Source organism: Heptranchias perlo, chromosome 11 (genome assembly GCF_035084215.1).
Source record: "Heptranchias perlo isolate sHepPer1 chromosome 11, sHepPer1.hap1, whole genome shotgun sequence".
Classification (NCBI taxonomy): domain Eukaryota; kingdom Metazoa; phylum Chordata; class Chondrichthyes; order Hexanchiformes; family Hexanchidae; genus Heptranchias; species Heptranchias perlo.
The window spans coordinates 34,766,947-34,793,985 of record NC_090335.1 but is presented as its reverse complement, the minus strand read 5'-3'; the positions used below and the strand labels follow the sequence as shown (position 1 = coordinate 34,793,985).

Sequence of the window (27,039 nt, the reverse complement as noted above, 5' to 3'; positions counted from 1 at the left end):
CTAATATACATCCTTCATTGGCCTTTCAAATGAGATATACAACAGCTGATTGTAAAATCTCCTAAAGCATTGTTTGTTGGATGATTTAATCACCTATTGGAGACATTCTTGTGTTCAACTTCTGCTTGGTTTAGGAAGAAAGAAGATTCTTCTTTAATAATTGTAACACATAACCTACGTACCCTACAACAGGACATCCAAACTCTGCAGCTTGCAAGCCCTATCAAACTGACCCATGAAGCCCTGGCAACTCTGTTCTATTCACACTTGTTTTTTGATCACTGGTTTGCCCCTGTTTGAAGTTTGTTGGCCTGGATGTTTGGAAAAGCTATTCTTAGTGCTGTTGCCTCATTGGTTGAGTGAATCTTCAATCAGAGCACCAAGATCTGTTGCTATCCATAGCTTGATATACATGGATATTAATGGGAGCATTGAAAGGAACAAAAGAATTTGGTTTATGTAGCACCTTAGGATATCCCAAAGTGATTTACAACCAATGAATTACTTTTGAAGCATGGTCACTGTTGTTTTGTAGACGGGAGCTAATTTGCACAGAGCAAGGTTCCACAAACAACAATGAGAAGATTGATCAGTTAATCTGTTTTTGGTGGTGTTGGTTGAGAGATGCATTTTGGCCCTACTCTTCAAGTAGTGCAGTGAGATCTTTTAAGTCCACCTGAACAGGCAAACAGGGCCTTAGTTTAACGTCTCCTCTAAAAGACCGTTAATTTAATCTTTATTTGTGCTCGCAAGACTCCACAATGCACCCAGAAAGACCAAAAGCTTGGACTGTCCTGTGCTACAGCATATGTGCAAAATTACATTCCTTGGTTTTTACAGCTGGCATTTTCTTTTGCTTTAGATGAACCTTGAAGTTATTTACGGAGACACTGATTCCATCATGATAAATACCAACAATACAAACCTGGAGGAGGTCTTCAAACTAGGAAACAAGGTGACGTACCAAATTGAAGAGTTCAAATGTTGATGTAATTAATCTGACCCACAAATCAGATATCAATGTCATTTTAAAACAAAAGTATTGTGTTCTACAAGTAGTGGGCTTTATTTATAGTTTAGTGAGGATATGAACACTGTATGAATCATTCACTTGCATTTCATTGACGTTTGCATGTAAATACAACCTGATTTATTTTACTTTAATTTACTAATGCTTGGATTAAATTGTAACTGTGAAAATCATCATCAAAACTATTTGGTTACAGGCAGGTAGCTTGTGTTTATTTTAGTTATCCTTTCTTCCCAAGAGGAATCTACTGTTAAGCCAATTCCATGCAAACACATTGCTATAGACGCTACTCTTAGTCTATTGTAAAAGCAGTTTGTGAATTAATTAGGAATGTGGTCTGAGCCCTGGCTCCCTCTTTATGACTTCTGGTTTGGTAGACTAGTTCGTACAGTTCTTTCACTGTTAGTAGGCCCAATAGGTCAGGACATAAATTGAGTATAAGTAATAATGGAGATGTAAATCTTATCTGTTTAATCTCCCTTCCGCCAACAATACTATTCTGCTAGAAGTAGTAGAATCTCATTATTCACTGTCCATCAGGTTTTTGCTGATTAGCTTATCACATCCAGTAGTGATAAAAAGAGGAAGTGCAAATGTGGAAAATCTGAAATACCTAAAATACTGGAAATGTGTAGCATTTTTTCTATGAAACCAGCTTTCTGGGAACTGTTCACAAGTCTGTACAGTATTTTGATCAGATTGTTTGTAAGATGGAAACACCAACTCAACTTTTGATTTTCACCAACTTGATAAATCGTTTCTATTTTTCTTCCTTGGGATTTCTGTGAATGGACCTGTGAGAAACTATACATCTATAAATTTTGCATAACATGTCCTGTCATTAATTTAAATTTGTCAGATTTTTACCTGACTTAATTGCTTTGTTCATAAGGCACTTGCTTCCTTTACACTATTTAAATAATGAAACTGAAATCCTTTTCCCATAAACTTTAAATTGTTCAAGAGTATGTTTTTCTTTTCTCTTCGACAATTTGTCTCAAAATTGTACTAATCTTCTATTTTACAATTTTACGAGGGAAATAGAAAAATATGTATGTTACTGAAGTTTGTGGTAACCCTGATTTGTAAGTTAGAACTATTTCAATATATTGATATGATTTTGATGCAATGTCACTTAGTGTTTTTCTCATGTTTTGTTTTAATAGGTGAGAATTTAGTTGGAGACAAATCCCAAACTGCATTGGATATTTCCAATTCATGCCATTTATTGTTTTTTTTATATAGAACTCCAAATTTTCATGAATTAAATAGTTTGCTCTTCTCCACTAACATTTAAGTGACAACTCTCCATGGTTGCAATAGTTTGTGAAGAAATGGTGTATGTGACCTATTAAATCTCACAAGTTAACATGAATGTCATAGCAAAGCTTAATGTCTGAGTATGTGACATGCAGAACAAATACAAAATGTAAGACGATGGGCTTCCATTTGCACTGAGTAGCACAATAAATCTGTGGCATATGAAGCTTCCCAATCGCTTAACAGGGAAGTGCATCATATAACTGGGAGGACTAGTTTCCTTCCTGGTTTTTGCTGATTAGCTTATCTCGGCCAGAGCTGTATTCTGGGACAGTGCGGTATGCCTCAGCCCCTGGACTGGTTACGTGCCAGGGTTACCGCCCCTGATTATTGTCTAATGACCCCAGATAGAATGTTTTGGTGTCTGGACATTTGGTGAGAACAGAATTTATCTCCACTCTGGTGCCTCTTAAAGTCAAAATAGGCCGCTGACACTCATTGTTCAAACTCACACCTGAAGAATGGGTGAGGTACACAAATGACTGTTACCCAAGATCCCATCAGGAGTTGTGGCAATTTGGGGGGAAAACCTGTGGCATTTTTGCAATATTATAAAATTAAATATTCATTTATTTCTCATTTAATTTATGGGTAAATTAAAACCATTTGTTTAAGTGAATTAAAGGAACCACTTTGCTATGAAAGCATCATAAGTTCCTTGTGAAAGAATGAGAATGTACCGTTTCACCTGGTGTAATATTGTTTATGGACTTGTTTGAATTGGGTTTAAAATGCTGCCATATCCTGTCATAGGTTGGGGACAGTGATAGGTCCCCTTGCCTGTGATATTTTCATTGGTGTGAAAATCATCATTGAGAGACACTAAACCTGATTTGCAATGCATTCATTCTATGGTTCAGAATTTTAGTGAAACAGACCTTACGAGACGATGTGAGAACTTACTGATCTGCTGCTCCTGCAGGTCAAGAGCGAAGTGAACAAGCAGTACAAACTCTTAGAGCTGGATGTTGATGGTGTGTTTAAGTCTTTACTGCTGCTGAAGAAGAAGAAATACGCTGCCCTCGTCATAGAACCAACTGCAGATGGACGCTATGTCACCAAACAGGAACTAAAAGGACTGGATATTGTTAGACGAGACTGGTGTGGCCTAGCAAAGGAAATTGGAAAGTAAATGACTGATTTTAAATAGCTTACATTTTAACAGTACACAAAAAGGTATCTCATTATTTGTGTATAACCAAACTAAATGCCAAGTATATATAAGGTGTCAGCCTTGGCTCAATGGCAGCACTCTCAACTCTGAGTCAGAAAGGTGTGGGTTCAAGTCCCACTCCAGAGACTTGAACACAAAATCTAGACTGACACTTCAGTGTGGTTCTCAGGGAGTGCTGCACAGTCTGAGGTGCTATCTTTTGGATGAGACCTTAAATTGAGGCCCTATCTGCCCTTTCAGGTGTATGCAAAAGATCCAATGACACTATTCGAAGAAGAGCATGGGAGTTCTCCCTGATGTCTTCACCAATATTTATCCCTCAAACAACATCACTCAAACAGGTCATTTATCTCATTGCTGATTGTGGGACCTTGCTGTATGCAAATTGGCTGTTGCATTTCTATAGTATACTTCAAAATAACTTAATTGGCTGTAAAGCCCTTTGGGACACTGTGAGGTGCTATATAAATGCAAGTTCTTTCTGTTTTCTTTTATGCAAGTGTATTTATTCTTTATTTTAAGTAGGTGAATTCCTTAAGGATGTAACTTTAGAGTTGGTGCTCCTCAGCCTAGACTGCAGAGACACTCCTATACAAATATTCATCACTGAGTAAAGAAGATTTTTTTTCCCCAGAAGCGCTCAGCCTCTTTAAAAGTATGGTTTGAAAATCTCCATGTTTAACTTTCATTTTTTTTTGTTTGTAGCTATGTTATCAATCAGATTCTGTCTGATCAACCTCGTGACACAATTGTGGAGAATATCCAAAAGAGACTAACTGAGATCCATGAGAATGTTATGAATGGCAGTGTACCTCAGAGTCAGTTTGAAATTAACAAGGTAGAGTACCTCTGATGGTTTTGTATTTTATGAATTTGTTTCACAAGAACATTATGCAACATACCTGGATAGATGGGGCATTAGGATCTGTCCATGTGATTACTGCATAGTTTCCAGTTGGTCTGGTGGTGTTGCAGTACAAGTCACACAATTCTATAACAAAAGCAAAGTACTGCGGACGCTGGAAATCTGAAATAAAAACAGAAAGTGCTGGAAACACTCAGCAGGTCAGGTAGCATAGAACAGAGTTAACGCTTCAGGTCAGACCTCCACAGGTGCTGCCTGACCTGAGTGTTTCCAGCATTTTCTGTTTTTATTTCACATGATTCCAAGCAACTTTGGGTTTTAAGTCATTATTATTATTATTATTATTATTATTATTACCCTTTTACTTTGCTCTTGTTCTCTCTGCTATGGTCAGAGTGGCTGCCTGATGGTAAGGGAACTAGAAATGCAAAGCATAACAACTATTTCTTGTGAGCTTCAGCAGTCACACAGTCCTGTTGCATTCAAAGCCAAAAATATGGTAGTCAGGTGGAAAAGTGGAAAATACATGTCGCACAAAATTCCAAGATTTACACTGGTTTTCGATGGCAATTAAATACCCATTTTGGTTGGGAAAGGATTTTCTGTGAACTTAGTTGTAGAGAGTGACCTCAAACAAAAGTAGGATATGTCCATTTTTGTTCACACCTTGAGTTCTAATCACTGCTCATGAGTTAATATGGAAAGAATATGCTGGCTTATTTTTAATGGTCTGATGTGGAAATTAAAGCTACACTGTTCCTAATTCTTTCAGTTCTTTTAAGTTTAGTATACTTTCATTTGAGAAAGAACTCCTTTCTGCATTGATCAGTAGTCGAATCTGACATGTTTAGAAAATAATGGTGTCTGGGGAACATGTGTTGTACCTCGAAAATCATCTTTCTCCCTCTTCAGCATCTGGGTTATACATCTGAGCATAAACCAGCTTTATAATACATTCCTACGTTTTGTTCTGTGTGCAATCAAATGTCAGTGCAGTTACTGTTGCATGTGTCCTGAAACCCTGAGAGAAATACATTTTTCAACCTGTTACAATGAAACCACAAAGGAAGAGTAACTGTAAATTGAATCCATTCCAACATTCTAACCTAAAAGGGACGTTCAATGCACGAGGCATCACATAATTGTGGTCATTTTGTGTCAGCTCAACTGGATTCTTTCTGAAATACATCTATACTGAAAGCATGACGTGACAAAATTGAATAACACTCTTGAACTTTAGTTCCAGAGATGGAACCTACGAATCTACTGCTGATATCTGCTTTATCTTGCGGCTCTTTGGAAAACTCTCTCAAAATGCGAAGTGCAAGCTTCGTAACAATCCTTGCAAACAACTGTCCCTTCGACCTCCCTTTCCTCTCCAAAGTTCTTGAACATATTGTCGCCTCCCAAGTCCTTGCCCACCTTTCCTGCAGCTCTGTCCCCCTTTCCCCACCCCCTGCCCAGTTTTCCTTCACTTTCTTTTTTTTCATTGCTTCTGGTTTCTGTGGCATTTGACTTTCTGCAACATGTGATTCTTCCTGCTAGTATTTCTTTGGCCAATATCGTTAAGTGATGAATGTTCTAGCTCTATCTATCACACGCAGCTCAAAATCCGCCTATGCTGAAATGTGACTTAACCATGGCTCGTTAAAGTGACCATATCAGAACCCCTGCCTTCCAGGAGATGAGGTCACGGTGATTGACAGACATTTAGTTGTTTACAGCATGCGCCAATAATCATGATCTTGATGTTGAAGGATTAGTAAAGGAATTTCTCTGTAATTGAGGAATGTTGAAGCTGAAAGTTAAGTTTCATTTTAAAGGCTATGGAATATCTGTAATCCTAATGCCAATTTTCTGTAACATTAGACTTCTTTTTGCAGTGAAAGGTATTATAAAATGTATGGTTCAAAAACAGTTAGATATGAAGAAGTAAACTATATGGATTGCTATTAATTTTAGTAGTACTGACTACAGCTATGTGTACAGACCAGCGTCCGAACATTGTAACACTTGTTTATACTAACGTTAGCCGACTTGGGCTGTGTTTATACTGAAGCCGCCATTCTGAGGGCAGTGGCTTAAAAAAAATTAATTGTAGCCTGGCAATATCTAATTCGTACTGCCTGGCGCCATATCAGACTTGGGGCCAAGGTGGAGCTCTGTGTAGGCATGTTTGTACACACTCGGAAAGCTCTGCACCCAGCCGACCATTTTGAAACATTATGAGCATGGGGTTTGGAGCAGTCTATTTTCTCTAAACATTACAAACATTTGGCTTTCATTTTACAAGGTGCCCAGGAGATTCAAGGGTCTAAATATTATTTAGGAATTAATGCTCCAGATTCCTGTTTCCTTTGAGAATTATAATGGGAATAATGTGCATGCAGATATTTTCCAGTTTTAAAAAAAAGTTACATTTTGATTTTAAAGTCTCTCGTCAGGTTAAGTTTGTTTAGAAAGCAGATGTACTGTGGAATGTTTAATTTTTCACAATCCAGGCACCCACAGTAAACAATTTTTGGTATTAAATGAGGATCTACAAAATACGCAATATTGTAAAAAGTACAAGGAAATGTAACTTTAAACAAAAATGCTATTGGTATAACTTTAAAGCATATTTAGAATAGTAATCTTTTTGCAAAAGAGGGCCTACGTGCCTGTATTTCTGCAATGTTTATTTTTGAATTAAAAAAATACATTCTTCAGCGTAAACTTGAATTGAAGCTTGTAAATTCTTACTCTGCACTGCAAATTGTAGTTGGGATTTCAGCTATTGACCAAGTGGTTGGTCCAGTCTTACTACAAAATACAAAGCACACTGAAGTGCTTCAACAAGAAGTAGGCTTATTGACTTTACTATGAGGGGCACAATGAGTTGATGAGATTGACGGGAGTCACAGCTGTTTGTGAATAGCAGTACCCTGTTCCAGGCTCTAACTCACCGACTAATCATCAGCAAATCCGTTGCACTTTTTCACGGATACGTAAAGCTCATCAATACAACCTTTCCACTTATTCTGACAAAGACAAATGCCAAAGTTTCAAAGGTTTTATTTTCCTGCCACACTAGTTGGGATCTTATTGAGATGTAATCTTTTGTAGGGCAAGTTACAAGTGATTCTTATGTCAGCAGATTGCCTCATCAAGCTGATTTTGTTCAGAAGGAACCTCAAGTTAAATGGAAGGAAATCGCTTGTGAAGTTCAGTTTAAACCTAATGGTGTTCATTTTTTTTTGAGGTGGTAAATGAAAAGAGAATAATGTCGATTGACTTACTATGTAATTTCAGTTTTCTTTGTGTATTTGTTTTAGTAAATTGTGGTATTCCCAGGCCAGCGTGTAGCTGTGGTTATGGCTCCAAATGCCTGACGAGAACAATTTACAGTTTGATTAAAACAATAAAGCACTTTTAACCTTTATCTTGCTGAAAGTCTGCAAATGCACAGGTCCACAGTAGCAATCTCTGATTAACAGGCTGTGCTTTAAGGTATTGAGGTGATGGGGTGAGTTCATAGGGAGATGGGCAACACTTGTATAGTGTCTGCAGGGAGGTTAAATACAACTTGTTTTTAATAAAATAGCTTCAGCTGTGATTTTGGTATAAAATCTCATGAAACTAGTGTTTTACAGCTTACTGACAGTGACTTCACACAGATATTGCTCTTCAGGGTCCTCCAGTAGAATGTGATGCAGCCTGAACTTAAAAAAAAAGACAGCAGACAATACACATTTTGGAAGAAAGATAGGTTAAAATAAGCATTCTGGACACTCACACAGCTGATTTTTATTTGTATGTGTGCAAAAAAGAAGGGGACGTTTTCAATCAGGTTTTGCAGTCAGCATTTCCACTGATATTTGCATGTTGGTCTTTTTTTCTTTTCATCCTACAAGGATTTTTTGATTTCCGCCTTCTCCTGAACCCCCCCCCCCACCGCCACATCTTTTCTGTCATCGTCCTTTTTTACTTCCAGCTTCCATGTTTAGAAAACAAATTGGTAACAAGTTCACTGCAAACTAATTTGTGAATAGGAAATTCTATCCAACAGCAATGTCTTGCATTTATATGGAGTACAGGGCCTGGATGGTTGAAAGCACGGCCATCAAGGAGGTGAAGGGAGAGGGAATGTGCAAGAGGCCAGAATCAAAGGAATGGAGAGTTTGAGAGGTGGGGGTTAGCAGGACTGGAGATAGCTACATACAAAGAGAAGGAGGGCTGAGGCCATGAAGAGATTTAAACACCAGGATGAGAATTTTAACATTTGAAGCACTGGGGGACTGGGAGCCAATGTGGTTAGCAAGGACAGAGGTGATAGGTGAGCGAGACTTGGTGCGGGATAGGTTACAGGTTACAGTGTTTTGAATGAGCTGAAGTTTACGGAAGGCGGAGGATGGATGGATGGTCGACCAGGGGACATTAGAATTTTTGAAAGTCTGAAGGTGACAAAGGCATGGATGAGGGTCTCGGTTGCAGATGGGCTGAGGCAAGGGTGGAGATTAAAGTATGAGATGGTATGGGGTCAGAAGCTCAGCTTACGGTTGTGTTTAAAAAAAAAAGACTTGCATTTATATAGTGCCTTTCACAATCTCAAGACGTCCCACAGCGCTTTACAGCCAATTAAGCACGTTTTACTACATTAAAGGTGCTATATAAATGCAAGTTGTTGTTTTGAAGTGTTGTAATGTAGGAAACGCGATAGCCAATATGCGCACAGCACGGTCCCACAAACTGCAACGTGTAAATGACCAGATAATCTGTTTTAGTGATGTTGGTTAAAGGATAAATATTGGTCAGGGTACCAGGGAGAACTCCCCTGCTCTTCATGGAGGTTTCAATTAGTCTGGCTCAGCCCGAGACGGCGACCAGCGAGGAGGATGGAGACGGTGGTGAGGATACAGAGTTTGCGGCGGGAGCCAAAAACAATGGCTTCGGTCTTCCCAATGTTTAGCTGGAAGAAATTGCAACTCATTCAAGACTGGATGTTAGACAAGCAGTCTGATAGCACAGCAGCAACGGAGGGGTGCGGGAGGTGGTAGAGAGGTAGAGCTGGGCGTCGGCAGCAAGTATGTGGAACCTGACTCCATGTCTGTGGATGATGTTGCTAGGGAGCAGCATGTAGATGATGAAGAGGAGGGGGCCAAGGATAGATCCTTAGGGTCTCCAGGGATGAAGTGATGGGAAGTGAATCTGTTGCTGGAGATGCTCCGGCTATAAGTGGCTAGGAGAGAGTGGAACCAAGCGAGGGTATTTTCACAGGGTCTTGAAGAAATAGCCTGCACACTTCAGTATGATGCAAAGTTTCTTTATTTCAACCGAAGTGGCACTGATGTAGCTGATGGGTCATTTTTATATTGCAGTTTTATTTGCTGGTGTTCAGTTTTTGAATTGCATTGGTGCAGTATAATTAGGGAGTGAAGTCACTGAATAAAAGCAAATAGAATTCTGGTAAGTGGTGTAAGCTGATTTTTAATTTTGAGGATATCATCTCACACCACTTTGCTTCCCATCAGCTGCAGTATAACTACATAGTGTGAAGCTAACTTCAAAAATTTTCCAGGCAACCTATATTGGGCACTGTCTAAACTTTGTTTTTAATAGCTTGATATTGGCAATGAATAGACATTCCTGTCAGTTCTTGGCTAACTGGCATTTAAATTGTAATTAAATTTAAATGAACAAAGTTCTATATTGACATGAACGTGCAGAACTCTACTTTCCTGATTCAGTAGTGCGGAGCTGGCAGTATAACTCAACATTGCTTAGGTATTGATTGTTCTAAGCATGAAGTGTCAAGCTAGTATAAACTGGTAGTGTGACAGCACCATTAGATAAGAGAATAGGTATCCTGAAGTATAAATTGGGAATTTATAAACTGGGAATTGGTTTCTGTGGGTACACTTTTTTTTCTTTCACTTTTTACATTATTGGTCGAATAAACCAAAGGTGTAATTTTTGCTTCTGTTTTCTTTATTGTTTTAGGCTTTGACAAAGGATCCCCAAGATTACCCAGATAAAAAAAGCTTGCCTCATGTCCATGTTGCCATGTGGATAAATTCCCAAGGTGGACGGAAAATGAAAGCTGGGGACACGATCTCCTACATCATTTGTCAAGTAAGAACTGGAGAAAGAAAAATGACTTTCAACCCGATCAATGTTTGTCAGAATGGACAGACTGCTGGCTGCTAATTGACTCATAGTTTGAGCCTTGAAAGTTATATTACAGGCTGAAGTTCCAGTGTAGAGCAACTGATCCTCAGCTACATTTATCTCCCTCTCCCAGTGGATGGATTTTGGAGGATTTATACATATAAAAAATTCCTTTATTGATGCCTAGAAGCTGGAGTCCAGGAAGCATTAGGGTATCCTGCAATACATCAAACAGATATTTAATGTTTGGCTTTTTTTTAAAGAAAAGGTTGATAAAGCTAATTCATTTGCTAAATTCACTCTGTCAAGTGATATCAGTGTAGGACATACCTTGGTTGCAACAGAAGGACAACCTGTAGATAACTAGGTAACCACACAACTGCACATCACGTGAAAACAAAGTTAACCTTCAAGTGCAAATTAGTATGTATTCTTAATTCTTTTTCAAAACAATATGATTACATGGTCCAAATTTTGTTTGTAAAAAGCATGTTTGAGGACTTCGCACATTTGCGTTTTAACAAAGGGATTCTTCATTATGAATATATCCTCTTATACTCTCTGGACAAAGTACACTGTATTTTTTTTAAGTTAACTTACTGTCTCTTAGGCCAGTAATATTAGTCTTAGAGATTAATGTTTCAGTGCGAAGATAAAACCCTTGTTTCTGTAGGATGGCTCAACCCTGAGTGCCAGCCAACGAGCCTATGCACCAGAGCAGCTGCAGAAACAGGAAACCCTGACCATTGACACACAGTACTACCTCTCCCAGCAAGTGCATCCAGTCGTGGCTCGAATCTGTGAACCCATTGATGGGATAGACTCTGCTCTGATTGCTACCTTGTTGGGTAAGGAAACTACCAGATCGTAGCTAATAGAATTGTTTTTCAATTGTAAGGTGCTACGCCGTGTCTTGATTATTTTAATAAGTTGACTGGTTTGCTTTACTTCAGCCAAAATTTTACCTTCTTGTAGAAAGACTGCGAAGCTTTCCCCCAATGATTCAGCAGGTTAACACGTTGAGAAGTGGAGCTATATCGAAAATTGAGTGCTTTTCAGAGTAAATAAGGAGAAATTGGTTTCCACTGGTGGGAGAGTCAGTAACCAAAGGGGACAGATTTAAGATAATTGGTAAAAGAACCAGAGGGGCGATGAGGAGAATTTGTTTTACGCAGCACGTTATGATCTGGAATGCGTTGCCTGAAAGATTCAATAGTAACTTTCAGAAGGGAATTGGATGTAAACGTAAAAATTTGCAGGGCAATGGGGAAAGAGCAGAAGAGTAGGATTAATTGGGTAGCTCTTTCAACGAGCTGGCTTAGACGCAATGGACCGCATGTCGCTTTCTGCGCTGTATGATTCTATGGTTTGATTCCTGCCTCTGCTGAATTAGCTAATCTCAGCCAAGGCAGTGTTAGGAGTACTGCAATTGGCCTCACCTTCCCTAGGTTAGAGAAGGGAACAATGGCCAGAGTTTCCATTAGTGATCACCATACAGAGCCCCCTGTTGGAAGTGCATTTGTGTGGATGTTGAGTAAAGATGGGATCGGGCTTGACTGTGGTGCTCCTCTGTTAAATAGGCTGTTGAAACGTGCTGTCTAAGTTCACGGGTAACTAATGATAACTTGAGTGACGTTCCGTAGTCAGCGTCATTCGGGGAAGAAATAAAATTGATCTTAAATGGCTGATAAATATTCTCCCTGGAGCTATTCAGACCAGTAAAGGCCCAGGTTTGATCCCTGATCTATGCCAAGTTTGCTGATCTGAGTTGGGGGACCAGTTTGGGCATGACATTTAGCCTCTTGTGTCCCGAGGCTAGAGAGGGAGGTATGAAATCAGTCAAGGTTCATGTTCCCAAGAATTATTCAATGGCTCCTACTTTTTTATGTTTGGGTTTTGGATGAGAGCAGGATTAAGTCTCGACTGTGATACTGACAAAGATCAAATAGAAGCTGAAGTTGATGCATAAGGATGGAGATCAGACCTGCAACCCGTAACCATATTGATTGCTATCTAGTTTTAGAGAAGGAAAAAAACAAGTAGATCAACTCCTGATCTCCTGACAGATGGTTCTTGAACAGCAGCAACCTTGTAAAGAGTTGTTGCCGTTAACAATTTTTTTTTGTGATTGTTTAATTTGTAAGTTGAGCTACGTTCCCAATTATCTCTGTGGCTGTTTTATTCCTCTGCTTCAGTGCTACAACTATCGCTAGTTGTTATCTGTGGGAATAAAATATAAAAATGTTAATTTGATCATACTATTATAGATGTGGTTTCCAGGAGTAATCTAACTCAAATGCTTTGTTTACACTGAGAAACCACAAAGGAGATTTTTTAAGTGATCTGGTTATCCATATTGGTGTGCACCCCACCTTGAAAGTAAAAGTGACAAAAAAAAATGAGGCCTATAAATGTGAGTGATGTACGAATTTGTACTTTGATAGTGTTATCTATTAAAGAGGATGTTTCTTGTCCAAATACTTGAGAGAAAGAACAAACTTTATGTGTAGAGGAATTTCAAGGCCCAGTGAAACTATTCCAGGTCAGCTGTGGAGACTAAAAGCAGAATAAATCAAATGTGACCTGGCACAAACTAACCTAGATTAAATTTACCACATTCTGGAGAGTTCATGCACAAAAACTTCCAAAATAAAATCCTAAATTAAGTGACTTAACAAATTTCTTAAAATCTGACGAGTGATAGGTCTGTTATTCAGAACTTAATGTTCATGAATTTGGCATCTTGTATTTTGATATTTTCCATCCCTTGAGATTGGAAACTCTGTTCCCTAGCCACTGACTCCATTCCACTCCCTGGCCACTGCCTGAGGCTGAACCGGACTGTTTGCAAACTCGGCGTCCTATTTGTCCTTCTGACCCCAAATCCTCTCCATTACCAAGACCACCTACTTCCACCTCCGTAATATCACCCGTTTCTGCCCTTGCCTCAGCTCATCTGCTGCTGAAACCCTCATCCATGTCTTTGTTACCACCAGACTCGACTATTCCAATGCTCTTGTGGCCGGCCTTCCACCCTCTGTAAACTTGAGCTCATCCAAAGCTCTACTGCCCTTATCCTAACTTGCACCAAGTCCCGTTCACCCATCACCCCTGAGCTCGCAGACCTACATTGGCTCCCAGTCTGTCAATGCCTCGATTTTAAAATTCTCATCCTTGTGTTCAAATGCCTCCATGGTCTCGCCCCTCCCTATCTCTAATCTCCTCCAACCCAACAACCCTCTGAGATCTCGGAGCTCCTCCAATTCTGGCCTCTTGTACATCTCTGATTTTCATCACTTTGCTATTGGCAGCCATGCCTTCAGCTGCCTAGGCCCTAAGCTCTGGAATTCCCTCCCTAAAGCTCTCCACCTTTCTCTCCTCCTTTAAGTTGCTCCTTAAAACCTACCCCTTTGACCAAGCTTTTGGTCCCTGTCCTAATATCTCTTTACGTGGCTCGATGTCAAATTTTGTCTGATATTCGCTCCTTTGAAGCACCGTGGGATGTTTTTACTACGTTAAAGGCGCTATATAAATGCAAGTTCTTGTTGCTACTTATATTGTGGTCTAGGACCATGGCATTAGTTTAACAACCCAAAACACAGCTGGTGTAAATTGCAGCAGTTAAACATTGACATTTAACTAAACCGAGATTGTTTAAAGGCCACTGTTTACAGCATTTGTATTTCACCATAAAATGTGGGTCGGTGCCATTGAAATTCAGTGGTAGAATTTAACCATTCAGATTTCCCAATGACACATAAATGCCTTTTGTTGTATTAATTCTGACAACATTAGCACTTGGGGAATAATTTTGAGTTTGTACTCCAGGCGGGGAGCTTAGCCTGCTGGATGCGCAAATCAGAAACAAAGGCATGCACTGCCCATGATTTTCTGACCATTTGTCTTAATAGTCAGAAAATTATAGATTTATATGCACCTAAATCCCCAGTAGGTGCTTCTGGCAAGTGAGGTTCTCAATTTGGAGCACAGACTCGTAAAATTGATCCTTAGAATGCACACTTTGTATTAAATTTGTCCATTGCAAGGACAGTGCGCTTCAGTTATGTATTATTACATAGTATTTACAGCACCGAAACAGGCCATTCACCCAACACATCTGGTTTTATGCTCCATCCTTCTTTTCTCCCTCATATACTTATCTAGCTTCCCCTTAAATGCATCTGTGCTATTTGCCTCAACTGCTTCATGTGGTAGCAAGTTCCACATTCTAACCACTCTGATAAAGAAGTTTCTCCCGAATTCCTTATTGGATTTATTGGTGACTATCTTATATTAAGGCCCCTAGTTTTTGACTCCCCCACAAGTGGAAACATCTTCTCTAGACAACAATGGACATATAGGAATGTTTGTGGTCTCATTAATGGACCTTATATGACATCATGAACTGAGAGCAAAGCTATTCCTTGAAATTGAATCAGTGAAATTTTCTCCCATGTAATAATTAGTTTCAAAAAATGACATTTCCTGCCCATCTCACTTCTCCATCCCGTCCATCACACTTCAAAAAAAATATGAGAATACAAAGCACACGTGCTCTAATTATCTCAATATAATATGTTGTGTTTAACATGCACATCCTGTTTTATGCACTTTGACCGCACACTTTTGCTGGCTTTTTTTGCAGGTGAATCTTAGAGGTAGAGTGAGATGTTTGGGGGGGCAGGATACAATATTACCCGCACAAATATAACATTGCATGGCGAAAATCAGTAGTGGTAAGGACCAGTAACGGGGGCAGCAGGGAACGAAGCTAAAAGGAGCTGTCATTAAGGGCGCAAAGCATACGTCCGGAATATGCGGCTTGGAAAACATGTGACGTGAGCTGCTACCAGCCCTCCCCTCTTCACGCTGCTTTCCAGTATCACCAGAAAATGTGGCCTCTTCCCCTCAGCGTCTCCATTCTCCCTCACACATGCACCACCTCACATCCAAAAGGGAAACAAAAACCAAAGACGTCACAAACACGCGAAGAGAACGTGACACAGAAGCAGAACAAACAGTCATGTGGCGGTAAGGCTCACAGATGATGGTGCTATCTCTCCAACGTAACCAGTCCCTTCCTCCGTCTATCCGATTAGTACCCCAAAATCAGATTGAACACAGCGGGGAAGCCTAGGCTGATATCTCAGTTAAGTGTATTTACTTGAGAGAGTAATTGAGCACCTGGCAGTAATCTTTTTGACAGGCCTACATATCCTGAACTGCGAGAGAGAAGTTTGTTCAGTTTATGGTACTCGCCTGAATCCCCAAGATGGGATTATTTTCTTCCATGCATCCATTTTGCAAATACATACATTGTGGAGTACGTTGTGATTCAGGTAACTTTGTTCAGTTTTTCTGACCAGCAGCGGATGTCAGTCATAAAGTTCCATGTAGTTGATGTATAATGTCCACACTAAAGGAATAATAACTTGAACCTCATTACTCTGACTTTATTGTACAATAATCTGCAGCTCATTATCAGAATATAATGGGTACCAGCAGTTGGTTTGGAACCATATCCCCTGCCCCACCCATGTTTTTTTAAAAAAATGCAAAAAACCCATTTAGTTCATTGTGTCTGAATCCTTGGAACCAGCTTCCAAGCTCAAGTTCATAGCCACGTAGCATGCTGTATATTTACAGCATTTTTCAGCTGTAAAGGCATTTACTTCCACAGGTGCAATTTTTGGATTTTTTTTGCAAGAAAGACTTTTTGAATTTTGGCTGCGTATGTTTTGTTTTATAACTGCTTTTGAAGTGACCTGCAGTAATCTACTTGCATTGCATTGTTTCCATGCTCTTGGGCTGATATGTATTAATATTCGCAGTATCAAAGATGTGATTAAAGCAACTTTTGCTTTTTTTAAAAAAAGGGTTTAAGTTAGGATGGCAGGGATTTGGTTCCTTCGGAATGATTGACAGAATCAGATGAAAACTGTAACACTTGCCTTATTTTGACCTTGAGTCGAGGTATCTTCAAAAGAAAATTAAATTTCAGTCTCCTCCCCCCTCTCTTTCCCCCCCCCCCCCCCACACTCACAAGTAAACAATATTTTTGAGCGTCCTTGTGTGTATAACACTTCAGTTTTGTAATGCTTGTTCAGGATATACTTTGAGGGATGTGTGCTGTTGCTAAAAAATAATTTACAAATATTTATAACACCGTAGTGAGACACATGAGGCAGTTTAAATTTGCCTTGCTTGGATTCAAAAAGTTAATAAATAATGAAGTGTTGATCTGATTGATTTACTTCAACATTTAATAGATGAAGGATTTGCACCCTTAATCTGTTGAAAGGAAGAGGTTTTCATTTAGAAAGTAATTCTGTACCTTTAAATTGTTTTGGTTTTCAGTCTAATACTTGTCTCTAGGTGGCAGCATCTGAAGTCAACATTTTTTAGTCTAGGCCCGAGCTGTCCAGCTAAGTTGCAAATAAGAGCTATCGTAATATTCTCAGCACAGTTGTGATGAAATTATTTCTCCAGTGCAAAGGAATCCTTTATATAAGTGTAATTTTCTAGATAGCAATTTTACACTTGAATGCGTTATACACATAAGCAAAACACTTGGGGGAAAGAAACTATTTGTGTGTTGCTGTTGGCGAAGATTCATCATTGCAGTTCACTGCAAATCGCAGTGAAGATTTAAAGGAGAAACGTATATTTAAGAGATGTACTTTGAATAAATCCGCAGGGTGTTAATTAAATAGAGAACAATTGCACGGTGTCCCATTTGCTCCATGCGCTGATAATTGAGGCAGCCTTGAAATTATTGGATGTTTGATGACAACTCACGTGGCCTTTATTTCGGTCAGCTATTCAAAGTAAGTTTGAGATTTTGTACTGCAAACAAAGCATCCCGTGTCGAAAGATTTGTTTCCCAAATAAAGCCCCTGAGCTTGACTTGTGGGGAGATGTAGTGTTGTCTCATTTGAAGCATATGCCATGGCCCAGCACAACTGGTGATGGTAAAGGCAGACGTTGCTGAACTGTGAAGTGGTTTGTATGTTCGCTGGTATTCTTTGACAGCCTGTAATTAACGTTTTGCACTTGATGGGCTTTAATAAGTTTGGGAGGGAAAGCAAAAGTGTTATTGAGCCATTTTGTTACTGCATGGGGACCATTTTTATTTCAGTGCATGGTGGTTTTTGATTTTTTTTTTCTGATTGTTTGGTTCAATTTTAGTTTGGTACCAAAGCTCTTTTTAAAGAGCAAACAACTCCTTCATTTACCACTTCTTACAATAATTCTAAATTATTTTTTTAAAAACTGGGAATTGGGTAATTGAGTGCACACTTCCCTTTCACTCTGGGTCTATAATGGGATAAATATCTTTGGTTCCTGAAAGATTGCCATGTGAATTGAGTTTGGGCAGTCTCAAAGTAGTCATCATTCCACAGCACAAACCAAAAAAAATGGCTCACCAAACTGGGAAACTCATTTGGACTTCAAGGACAGCTGTGTAGAAAATGTAGATGTTTCACTTGTGCAATAGAGGATGCCGTCCTGAGGATAGATCGATATAGAGGAAACTCTACTCTGCATCTAACTCCTGCTGCCCCTTATCGATGCTTAATGCTGACACTAGGTGCAGAAACAAGGGAATGTTTCATCCTTTCGCAAATATTTTTGTTCAAACAATGGAAGCTGATGGGAAAGGGTTGTTTTGGGAACCCAACAACATGAGGGAACTCAGTTGTACAGTTCAAAACTGAGACTGAAACTCCTCTCAGCTAATTGACCATATTTGTGCACATGTTTTTTTAGCTTCCATAATCCTGTCAGTGTAGTCCAGGCCTGGTACAGTCTACTGGTAATTAAAAGTCACTTTTTGTGCAAATTATTCCATAATTTTGAATTAAACAATATATAGCACAGCGAATGGGAATTTAGTGCTGAGGATTTGAATTATCAGATAATTTTGAATTAAACAAGTAACTAATGCAGACTGCTTAAACAAAATTCTAAAGTAACAAACAACAAATTCTTTGCAATTCTGTTTTTTAAACTGGGGTAGTGAAGGTGATGCTTGTATTTTAACTTTCTTTGGCTAAAGGTTAAACTCTGGGTATGTAGCTAGTGTTTCCTTGTGTTTGAGGAAAATGGTGTGTTAAAGTTAAAAATACTGTTGGTGAAAAATACTGAAAAATAATCACTTTTATTAAATGAGATGTTGCAGTAGTTAGCCAATTTACAAATTTAGCTCCCAGTTTTATGTGGTGTTTAGTAAACCTCATTCGTGTCCTGAACCTGCCACAAAATCGTTCATTTTTTTGAAAAGGAGAATCAGATGAGGCTAAACTGAGTAAATATGTCATTTGTGTAAATGGCTACTTAAGTGCATGTTTGTTAAATGGGGAAATTGAATTGGCAATCATTTTGTTTTTGTTGGGTAAGTTGTATTTTTAACTTTAACACACAATTTCTCCAAACACGAGGAAACACTAGTAACATACCCAGAGTTTAACCTTTAGCCAAAGAAAATTAAATTACTAACATCACCTTCACTACCCCAGTTTAAAAAACACAATTACAAAGAATTTGTTGTTTGTTACTTTTGAATTTTGTTTAAGCAGTCTGCATTAGTTACTTGTTTAATTCAAAATTATCCGATAATTCAAATCCTTACCACTAAATTCCCATTCGCTGTGCTATATGTTGTTTAATTCAAATTATGGAATAATCCAACTTCTGTTTGCACAAAAAGTGACTTTTAATCACCAGTAGACTGTACCAGGCCTGGACTACACTGACAGGATTATGGGAGCTGAATTAACATGTGCACAGATATGGTCAATTAGCTGAGAGGAGTTTCAGTCTCAGTTTTGAACTGAACTTAATTCAGTTCCCTCACATTCAAGTTAGTATGAAAAGGAGTGTGTTTGTACCTTTGGCCTCACTCTCTATATGGCAGCAGGTATTTTTTTACCATCTGTCCTGAGGAAGCCATTTTCCCCTATTGGGAGTGGTGAGTCTGGGGTCCCGTGTTGTGCAGTAATTTATCACAGGAGTTCAGGGAAAGGGGAGTATTGTCACTGAGGCTTTCCCAAAGAAGGCAGGTGATTTGGGGCTAATCAGAGATCACTGATGTAGCAGACTAGGAAGCAGAAGTTGGAATAATGAAGGATGCGTTTGGAAGATCGGGTAATAAGAACAGGGTGGGTAAGACCTGGTGTACCACTGGTCCCCTGGGTATCTGGTTTCTGAAATTACAGGTTTTGTACGAGCGGAATGGTTCAAGACAGACTAGCTAGAGTATAATTAGTGTCCAGTTAACCAGCATTTGGGTGGGGGGTGGAGTGAAGTACCACAGATCCAGCTGTCTGCATCCAGCATGGTTTTGTAGAATGAGTCATTTTGTCTAGCTTATTTATTTGAGACTCCAATCACAATAAAATTATTCTTTGAGACATCAAGTGTTGAACATTAAATAAATATGGTGTCAGCCTTGGCTCAGTGGTAGCATTCTTCCTGCTGAATAGAAAGGTCATGGGTTCAAGTCCCACTCCAGAGATTTGAGCACATAATTAATCTAGGCTGACACTTCAGTGCAGCACTGAGGGAGTGCTGCACTGTTCTCATCCTTGTTTTCAAATCCCTCCACAGCCTCGACGCTCCTTATCTCCGTAACCTCCTCCAGCCCTACAACCCTCTGAGATCTTTGAGCTCCTCCAATCCTGGCCTCTTGCACATCCCCGATTTTAGTTGCTCCACCATTGGCGGCCATGCCTTCAGCTGCCTCGGCCCTAAGCTCTGGAATTCCCTCCCTAAACCCCTCTACACCTTTCTCCTCCTTTAAGACACTCCTTAAATTTTATTACGTTAAAGGCACTATATAAATGCAAGTTGTTGTTGCACCATCTTTGTCGTGAGACATTAAACCAAGGCCCCATCTTCCCCCTCAGGTGGATGTAAAAGATCAAAAAAGAGCAGAGGAGTTCAAAAAAGAAAAGATTATCTGGTCATTATCTCTGCTATTTGTGGCATCTTGCTGTGTGAAAACTGGCTGCTGCATTTCCCTATATTGCTACAGTGACTGTACTTCAAAAAGTGCTTAATTGGCTGTGAAGCACATTGGGATGCCCTGAGGTTGTGAAAGGCGCTATATGAATGCAAGTTATTTTTCTTCCTTTCTTAGTGGTGGAAGAAAGAACTTTGAATATATAGCACCTTATATCATGACCAGGATTTTGACCCGGAGCCAGGAAGGGGGCGGGATGGGGATCGAATTGCGGACTGGAAACCCGGAAGTACGGGTTTCCCTGACGTCGTTACAATTTTGATATAAGGGCGTTTTTTTTTGGTCGGTTTGCCGTCGGACTGGCTGGCCTGATTGACAGGCTGGCCTCAGTCGGACGGGAGCAGAGCCAGGAAGAGGACGTGAAAAGGTAAGTCTTTGATTGTATGGATGGATGGGGGGGCACTGGTGGGCATGGGGCACCTGGGGGCATTGATGGGCATGGGAATCACGGAGGGGTCAGTCATGGGGGAAGGCATCGGGGGAGAGGGAGGGATCGGGGACCTCGCGGTAGTCTGTGATCATTTTGGGTGCGGGGAGAATCGGAGGTCATTGCGATCGTCTGCAATTGTTGGGGGGTGGAGATCCACGATTGTTGGGGGGTCACTGCAGGTAGGCTTGTTGGACCTGGGAGAAGCATCCCTACTCCTCTGGGCCCACAAGCTGTGCCAGAAAGGCACTTAACTGCAATTTCAGGTCTTCTCTCCTCCTTTCGTGTGGCTTGAAGGAGAAGGCCCAGGAATCCCAGCTCCCAGAGGCTAAAATCAAAAAACCTTTCAAAATGGAGGCCTGCAGCCTCGTTGAAGGATTTCAGTGGCCAACCCGCCTCTTGGGAGCGGGTTGGTTTCCTGCCCCTTGACCCGCCCTGGTGAAAACTGGAAATGGGCGGGTCTGAAATTGTTGTGATTTTCAATGCCCCACCGCCACCAACCCACCCGTTTTTCAAAGTTAAAATTCTGGCCCATGTCTCAAGCATCCCAAAGCACTTCACATGTAATACATCACATTGTGCAGCTTCTGTTATTTGGGAAACGCTGTAGCTTCTTTGCACACAGCAAGATTCCACGAACTTCAGTGAGCTGAATGACCAGTTGATCTATTGTTTATTGGTGGAGTGAGGAATGTTGGCCAGGACACTGGGAGAACTTCCTACATCTCTTCAAATGATGCCAGGGGATCTTTAATATCCACTTGAATAGACAGATGGGGCTTTGGTTTAACATTTCCTTTTTAGGACAGCACATCCAACAGTGCAATACTGCCTCGGTACTGCACTGATATGTCAGATAAGAAGTTGTTGTAATATTTTATAGGCCTCCTTTATAATGTATGATTGGGGAGCATCATCGGAAATTTGGTTTGTGGCTACTGGAGTCATGTTCAAACCTGAGTACAGGTATTAGTAATTTGAATAAATAAATTTAACCTATATAGCCCTCAACGATCTCAATGATCAGTTTATCAGACCAAAACCCTTTTCCTTAGACTGTTAATTCTATGTTACTTTTCTTGAATGCACTAAAGTCACAAGTGAGAGAACATTAATGAACTAGATTAACATGATTTCTGATTCGTTTATTCTCCTCCCCTGCTCTCCATAAAGGTTTGGATCCATCCCAGTTTCGAATTCATCACAACTGGGATAAAGATGAAGAAAATGATGCACTGTTAGGTGGCCCAGCCCAGCTTACTGATGAAGAAAAATACCGTGATGCAGAAAGGTTCAAGTTCGTGTGTCCAAAATGCGGAACAGAAAACATTTATGACAACGTATTTGATGGCAGTGTAAGTACTATAATCTACGTAGAGGAAAAAAGGCCCTATTGCCATTTGTAAGGTATTGGTTGGTTAGATAGACAAAGTTGAATATCTGTAGATGGAGCTCAGCAAGAGTAGCTGAACCGTACAGACTAAGGAGGTCCCGGGTTTGACCTTCACTCTGTGCTGAGTTTACCAATCTAAAACAGGCTAGTGTTGGAGGGTGTTACAGTTGGCCCGAGTGCCCTTGAGAAAGAATACGAAAATCAGTCAGGGTTCCTGCTGCTGTGGGATCTAGATGAGGAGAAATTCGGGCTCAGCTGTGATAATGAGAAAACAACCAGTTGTCGTTTCAGGCTCTTCTAAAATATTCCTCTGTGGAAAAGGATACATCCCGCATCCCAGAATGCTTCCATGAGGCAGCACTGATCACCATTATGCTCACACCCTGACTGGGAGCAACTTTTTCCCCTTTAAAGCAAACCTCAGCAGATTTTGCCGGTGAATGATCAGAAGCCACATGTAGGAGCCAAATTACTTACTAGCTCCAGTGCTGAGTACTGGAACAGGTTGCTAGGCAACGGGGGGAAAATAGAAGCTAATGGCAAATTCATAAAAGCTGTTCCAAAAAATAATCGTTCCTTTTTGGTTTTCAAACAACCCCTTTCAAGAAAAAAAACAGTAAAGCAAGTCGTAGGGCACTGTTCCATTTTAGTGGGCCTTCCATGTGTTTTGCACTGTAACTGCTGTAAGGTTCCTACCATGCTATGCACTGAAACAGTAATGGAATGTGCCTGCGTCTCGCATAAAGACAGCATTCCATATTTTTCTTCCACTAAAATTTACATTCACAAATTGGAGTTTCAACAGTGGTGACATGTTTGATTACTAAAGAAAAACCTAAAGTATTTTACACTGAAAGTACTCCCTCATACATTAATGTTCCCCTTCAAAGACACAATAAAGCATTGCAACTTCTTGCTTGCCCTTACATGTTGATCTGTAGCCTGAATCTGTGGACTGAGGAAGGTGCAATCTCATCATTCTTGTGGATGTAATACTTTAACTGATTGTTTCAGAACATGATCCTGTACAAATGGCATATACCTTACGAACAGCTCTCTTTTTGGAGGAGAATGTGTGTGTTTCTCTAAGCTGAGAAAGTTAAGACGTCAGAGAAAGCTGAGATTCCAAAATGTGCAGGAAAATGTTCCTTTAGTTCAAAAAACAATAGTAAATCGTTTGATTTTTAAAATTGAGACTCAGTCTCTAATTCTTTCTCTCTTTCTCCTCTCCTCTCTCTTTCTCCGCCCCCCCCCCCCCATTAAAAAAAAAATCTGTTCTTGACCTTCTCCAGAATGTTGTCCTCCTTTGTCATAAAATGCAAGAGGATGCGTTCCTATCAGAAACTGGTGCCAGATATTTGTGTGACCTTGGATTTAAACCTAAAATCGTAGAAAAAGATTTAATCATTTTTTTTTCCAGGGTTTTAAACACGCAGTAAATTATGAGATTGGCCATCTTTGTAGACTTTGGATCTAAAAGCAAAGAAGTCCTTATCTAAATTAAAAGTAATTATTTTAAGTCGATCTAGCGGAGCAACAGATGTTTTGGATTTTTTCAGTCAAAACAATCCGGTTGCTTAAGGAAAGTAAGGAGTGGAGCCTGGCACAGAGCAATAGTACTGAGCAGAATCCTTGACTTTTGCTTCATTACAGCTGTAAACAAGATATAGAGTTAATTGTGTGGATGTTGAGAACTTGCAGATGGGCTGACTGTTCAGAGAGTGCATCACTGTTGGATCCTTTGCACCTTCGAGTGTAGGACATGAAAAAAGGGATCAATTTGAGTACAAAAAGAGTCCCATCTACTGATTCTTGACTTTAGAACTGAAGTTCTCTCCCATCACTAAAACGCTATGAATTGTAATTACATATTTCATGTGTGTATCTTCCATTTTGTATCAGGGGCCGCAGATCCAGCCCAGTTTGCTACACTGCAGTAACATTGATTGTGACACGTTACCTATTCAGTATGAAGTGCAGATGCGCAACAAGCTAAGTTTGGACGTCAGGCGACATATCAAAAGATACTACAGTGTAAGTACTTGTAGAGAACTATAGAAAGGAGCCTTGTGGATTGTTCACTGGTCAAAAATGAATCCTCCGGCTTTTCTGATACTTTAAGTGAATTCAATAGAACTATCATTTTCAGTCTGACTGCTGAAGAAAGTTTGAATGATACTGCTCGCATTAAGAAGTGCAGGATTGCTACAGTTAAATTTTTTATAAATTCCATGGAAAGTATATTTGGTGCTGTTTGAAAAATGTTGTTAAAATTGATGTATAAACGATGCCTTATTCTGTTGGTAAAAGGGAGTATGCCTTGCAAATAAGCTTGTGCAGGAGAAACATTAGCTTATCTAAACTGAGAAATGAATAGGGGATGTTTTGTGAAGCAGGAAAATTTCACCAGCTTGACAGTTGGCAGGCTGCCTGCTGCGTGGATTCATGAAAGCTAAGAATTACACTTTCATGAAATTTTCCTTACTAAATGCCCTGGTTAATCTGAAAGATAACCCACTGATTCAATTCATCCTTTGACTGGGCGGTGCTTGTTACATCTTCATTCTGACAAAGCGTTTGTGTTAATCATTTGGCCCTCTAGTAGACACTCCAGGGCTGGTGCTTTTAAAATAAATGTGGCTGTGATAGCTCTTTAGTCTATTACACTTACAATAGAAGCAAAGAACTGGTAATTATAAATTCTGTGCAGTGATTGTAAAAGAAAGTGAGAATGGATGCAGCTCTCATCGAGTGTTGTTGGGAAGTTTGTTCAGTTGCTCCCTTTTTACTGAAGTGCCTGTCTTGGGCCTTTCCGTAGATACTTTGAGGCAAAGAACTGTAACAGAACGGCAGCTTGAAGGTTTATATTTTCCTACCAGGCAGCAAGCAGTACTTATGTAACTGACTTTTTATTTAAGTTTATTCTATTCACCAGTATCAATTACAGTAGAATCCTGTTGAGGGGAACTACTAATTTGGAGCATTGGTATAAAGGAGGCATTACATTAGCTCAGGCACCCTTTCATTCATTGCGCAAGGTTTGCTTAATAATAATAACTGGATAAAGGGAGTGGTTTACAATACCGCATAGGTGTTCCCCATTTAGAGGGGTCTACTGTTTTACCTCTCTTTCAAGTACTTTGTGTCATTCCAGGTAGGAAAATATCTTTACCACTGCAGGTATTAAGAAGGGACTACTAAACTAGTACACTGGAACTCTGTTTTGAAAAAAGAAAATTCTCAAGGAAAGAAAACTATGGAAAACAATTGAGAGATTAGTAATCTGAGATGGGATCCTGAACAAATTTAATGAGGGTTTGCAATCTCATCTTGGCTTGCTAAACCCAACAACCCAAACTTCCCTCACTTTTGAAGGAGTTCAAAAAAAAAGCAAAACAGAACTTCATAGGTGATTTTAGCAATTGCATATCTTCATTTCTGTAACAGATTATATGATATTTGCATTTGTCCCTTAATGGTAATTACCCTAAGCGTACTTTAAAATAACTTTCAATGGATAAGAAGAGTCCTTTAATCTCTGTGAGGCAGCATAGATGATAAGTGCCACTTTTTTTTCTCAAGTGATATTGTGCCATCCATGTAGTCATGTAGCATATTTAAATGACAGGACCCTGATCTTTTTCACCAATCCTTGACCTTTGGAGCTAGCTGCTTTCACTCACTGAGCCAGGTAATTGCTACATGGAATTACATAGAAAGTACAACACAGAAACAGGCCATTCGGCCCAACAGGTCCATGGCAGTGTTTATGTTTCACACGTGCTTCCTCCCTTCCTACTTTATCTATCCTATCAACATATCCTTCTATGCTGCTCTGTGATTCAGAAAACATCAAACTTTTTTTGAAAGGTAACTTGTTTTGCACAGTGATTATTTCTGTTAAAGATCATGTTGGTAAATGGCAATAGTTTTTGTGAAAGGTGCTGGTTTTACAAACATTGTAAAGTTTGATTTTGGTTCAGGTGCTCTTGGTGTAGACAGCACACCAAATTTACCTATATGCCCCCACCCCCCACCCCACCAAGGAAAATAAATGTCAAGATTTTTTTTAATATAGCACTTTATCATGTGTCTCTCAGAAACTTCTCAAGCCACTTCAGAGAAAATTAATTATTTTTGAAGTGCAGTGACTGTCGTTAGGTAGGTACACATAGCAGCAATTTTGTGCGCAGCAAGATCCCACAAACAGAGAAGAGATGAATGACCAGTTAATCTATTTGTGAGGGAGAAATGTTCGCCAAGACACTGGGAGAACTCCCTGCTGTTCTTTGAATGGTGCCATGGGATCTATAACACCAAGCAGATGATATCTTGGTTTAGCATCTCTTTGAAGGCAATACCTCTGACAATGCTGCAGTCCTTTGGTATTGAATCGGCATGTCAAGCTACATTATACTCAATATCTGGTGTGGAGCTTGAAACCATAACTTTCTAAATCACAGGTAAAAGTATGATCAATTGAGCCAAGCTATCAGTTTATAAGAAAGTTGCCCGCTCCACTTTTTTTCCTGGTTGTACCAAACATATTTGACATTCCATGTAGATAAGTAAGGCAACTTTACAGCAGTCATTTGAATTCCGATCATTGTCAGCATCCCAGTGTTTTGGAAGTGCTCGTCTTTAGTGACTCCCTTCTTT

At 39.7% G+C, this 27,039-nt stretch overlaps 1 protein-coding gene across 3 annotated transcripts in view; it reads left to right on the top strand.

Moving 5' to 3' along the window:
* The window catches only part of pola1 (polymerase (DNA directed), alpha 1), a 212,063-nt gene that overhangs the window by 102,912 nt on the left and 82,112 nt on the right, over positions 1-27,039 (top strand). For all 3 annotated transcript variants that reach the window (XM_067992806.1, XM_067992807.1, XM_067992808.1), the window contains exons 28-34: positions 863-955; positions 3,273-3,478; positions 4,230-4,362; positions 10,369-10,500; positions 11,210-11,384; positions 22,161-22,342; positions 24,283-24,414. In XM_067992806.1, coding sequence (XP_067848907.1) covers positions 863-955; positions 3,273-3,478; positions 4,230-4,362; positions 10,369-10,500; positions 11,210-11,384; positions 22,161-22,342; positions 24,283-24,414 — 1,053 coding nt within the window. The remainder of the gene's footprint in view (positions 1-862; positions 956-3,272; positions 3,479-4,229; positions 4,363-10,368; positions 10,501-11,209; positions 11,385-22,160; positions 22,343-24,282; positions 24,415-27,039) is intronic.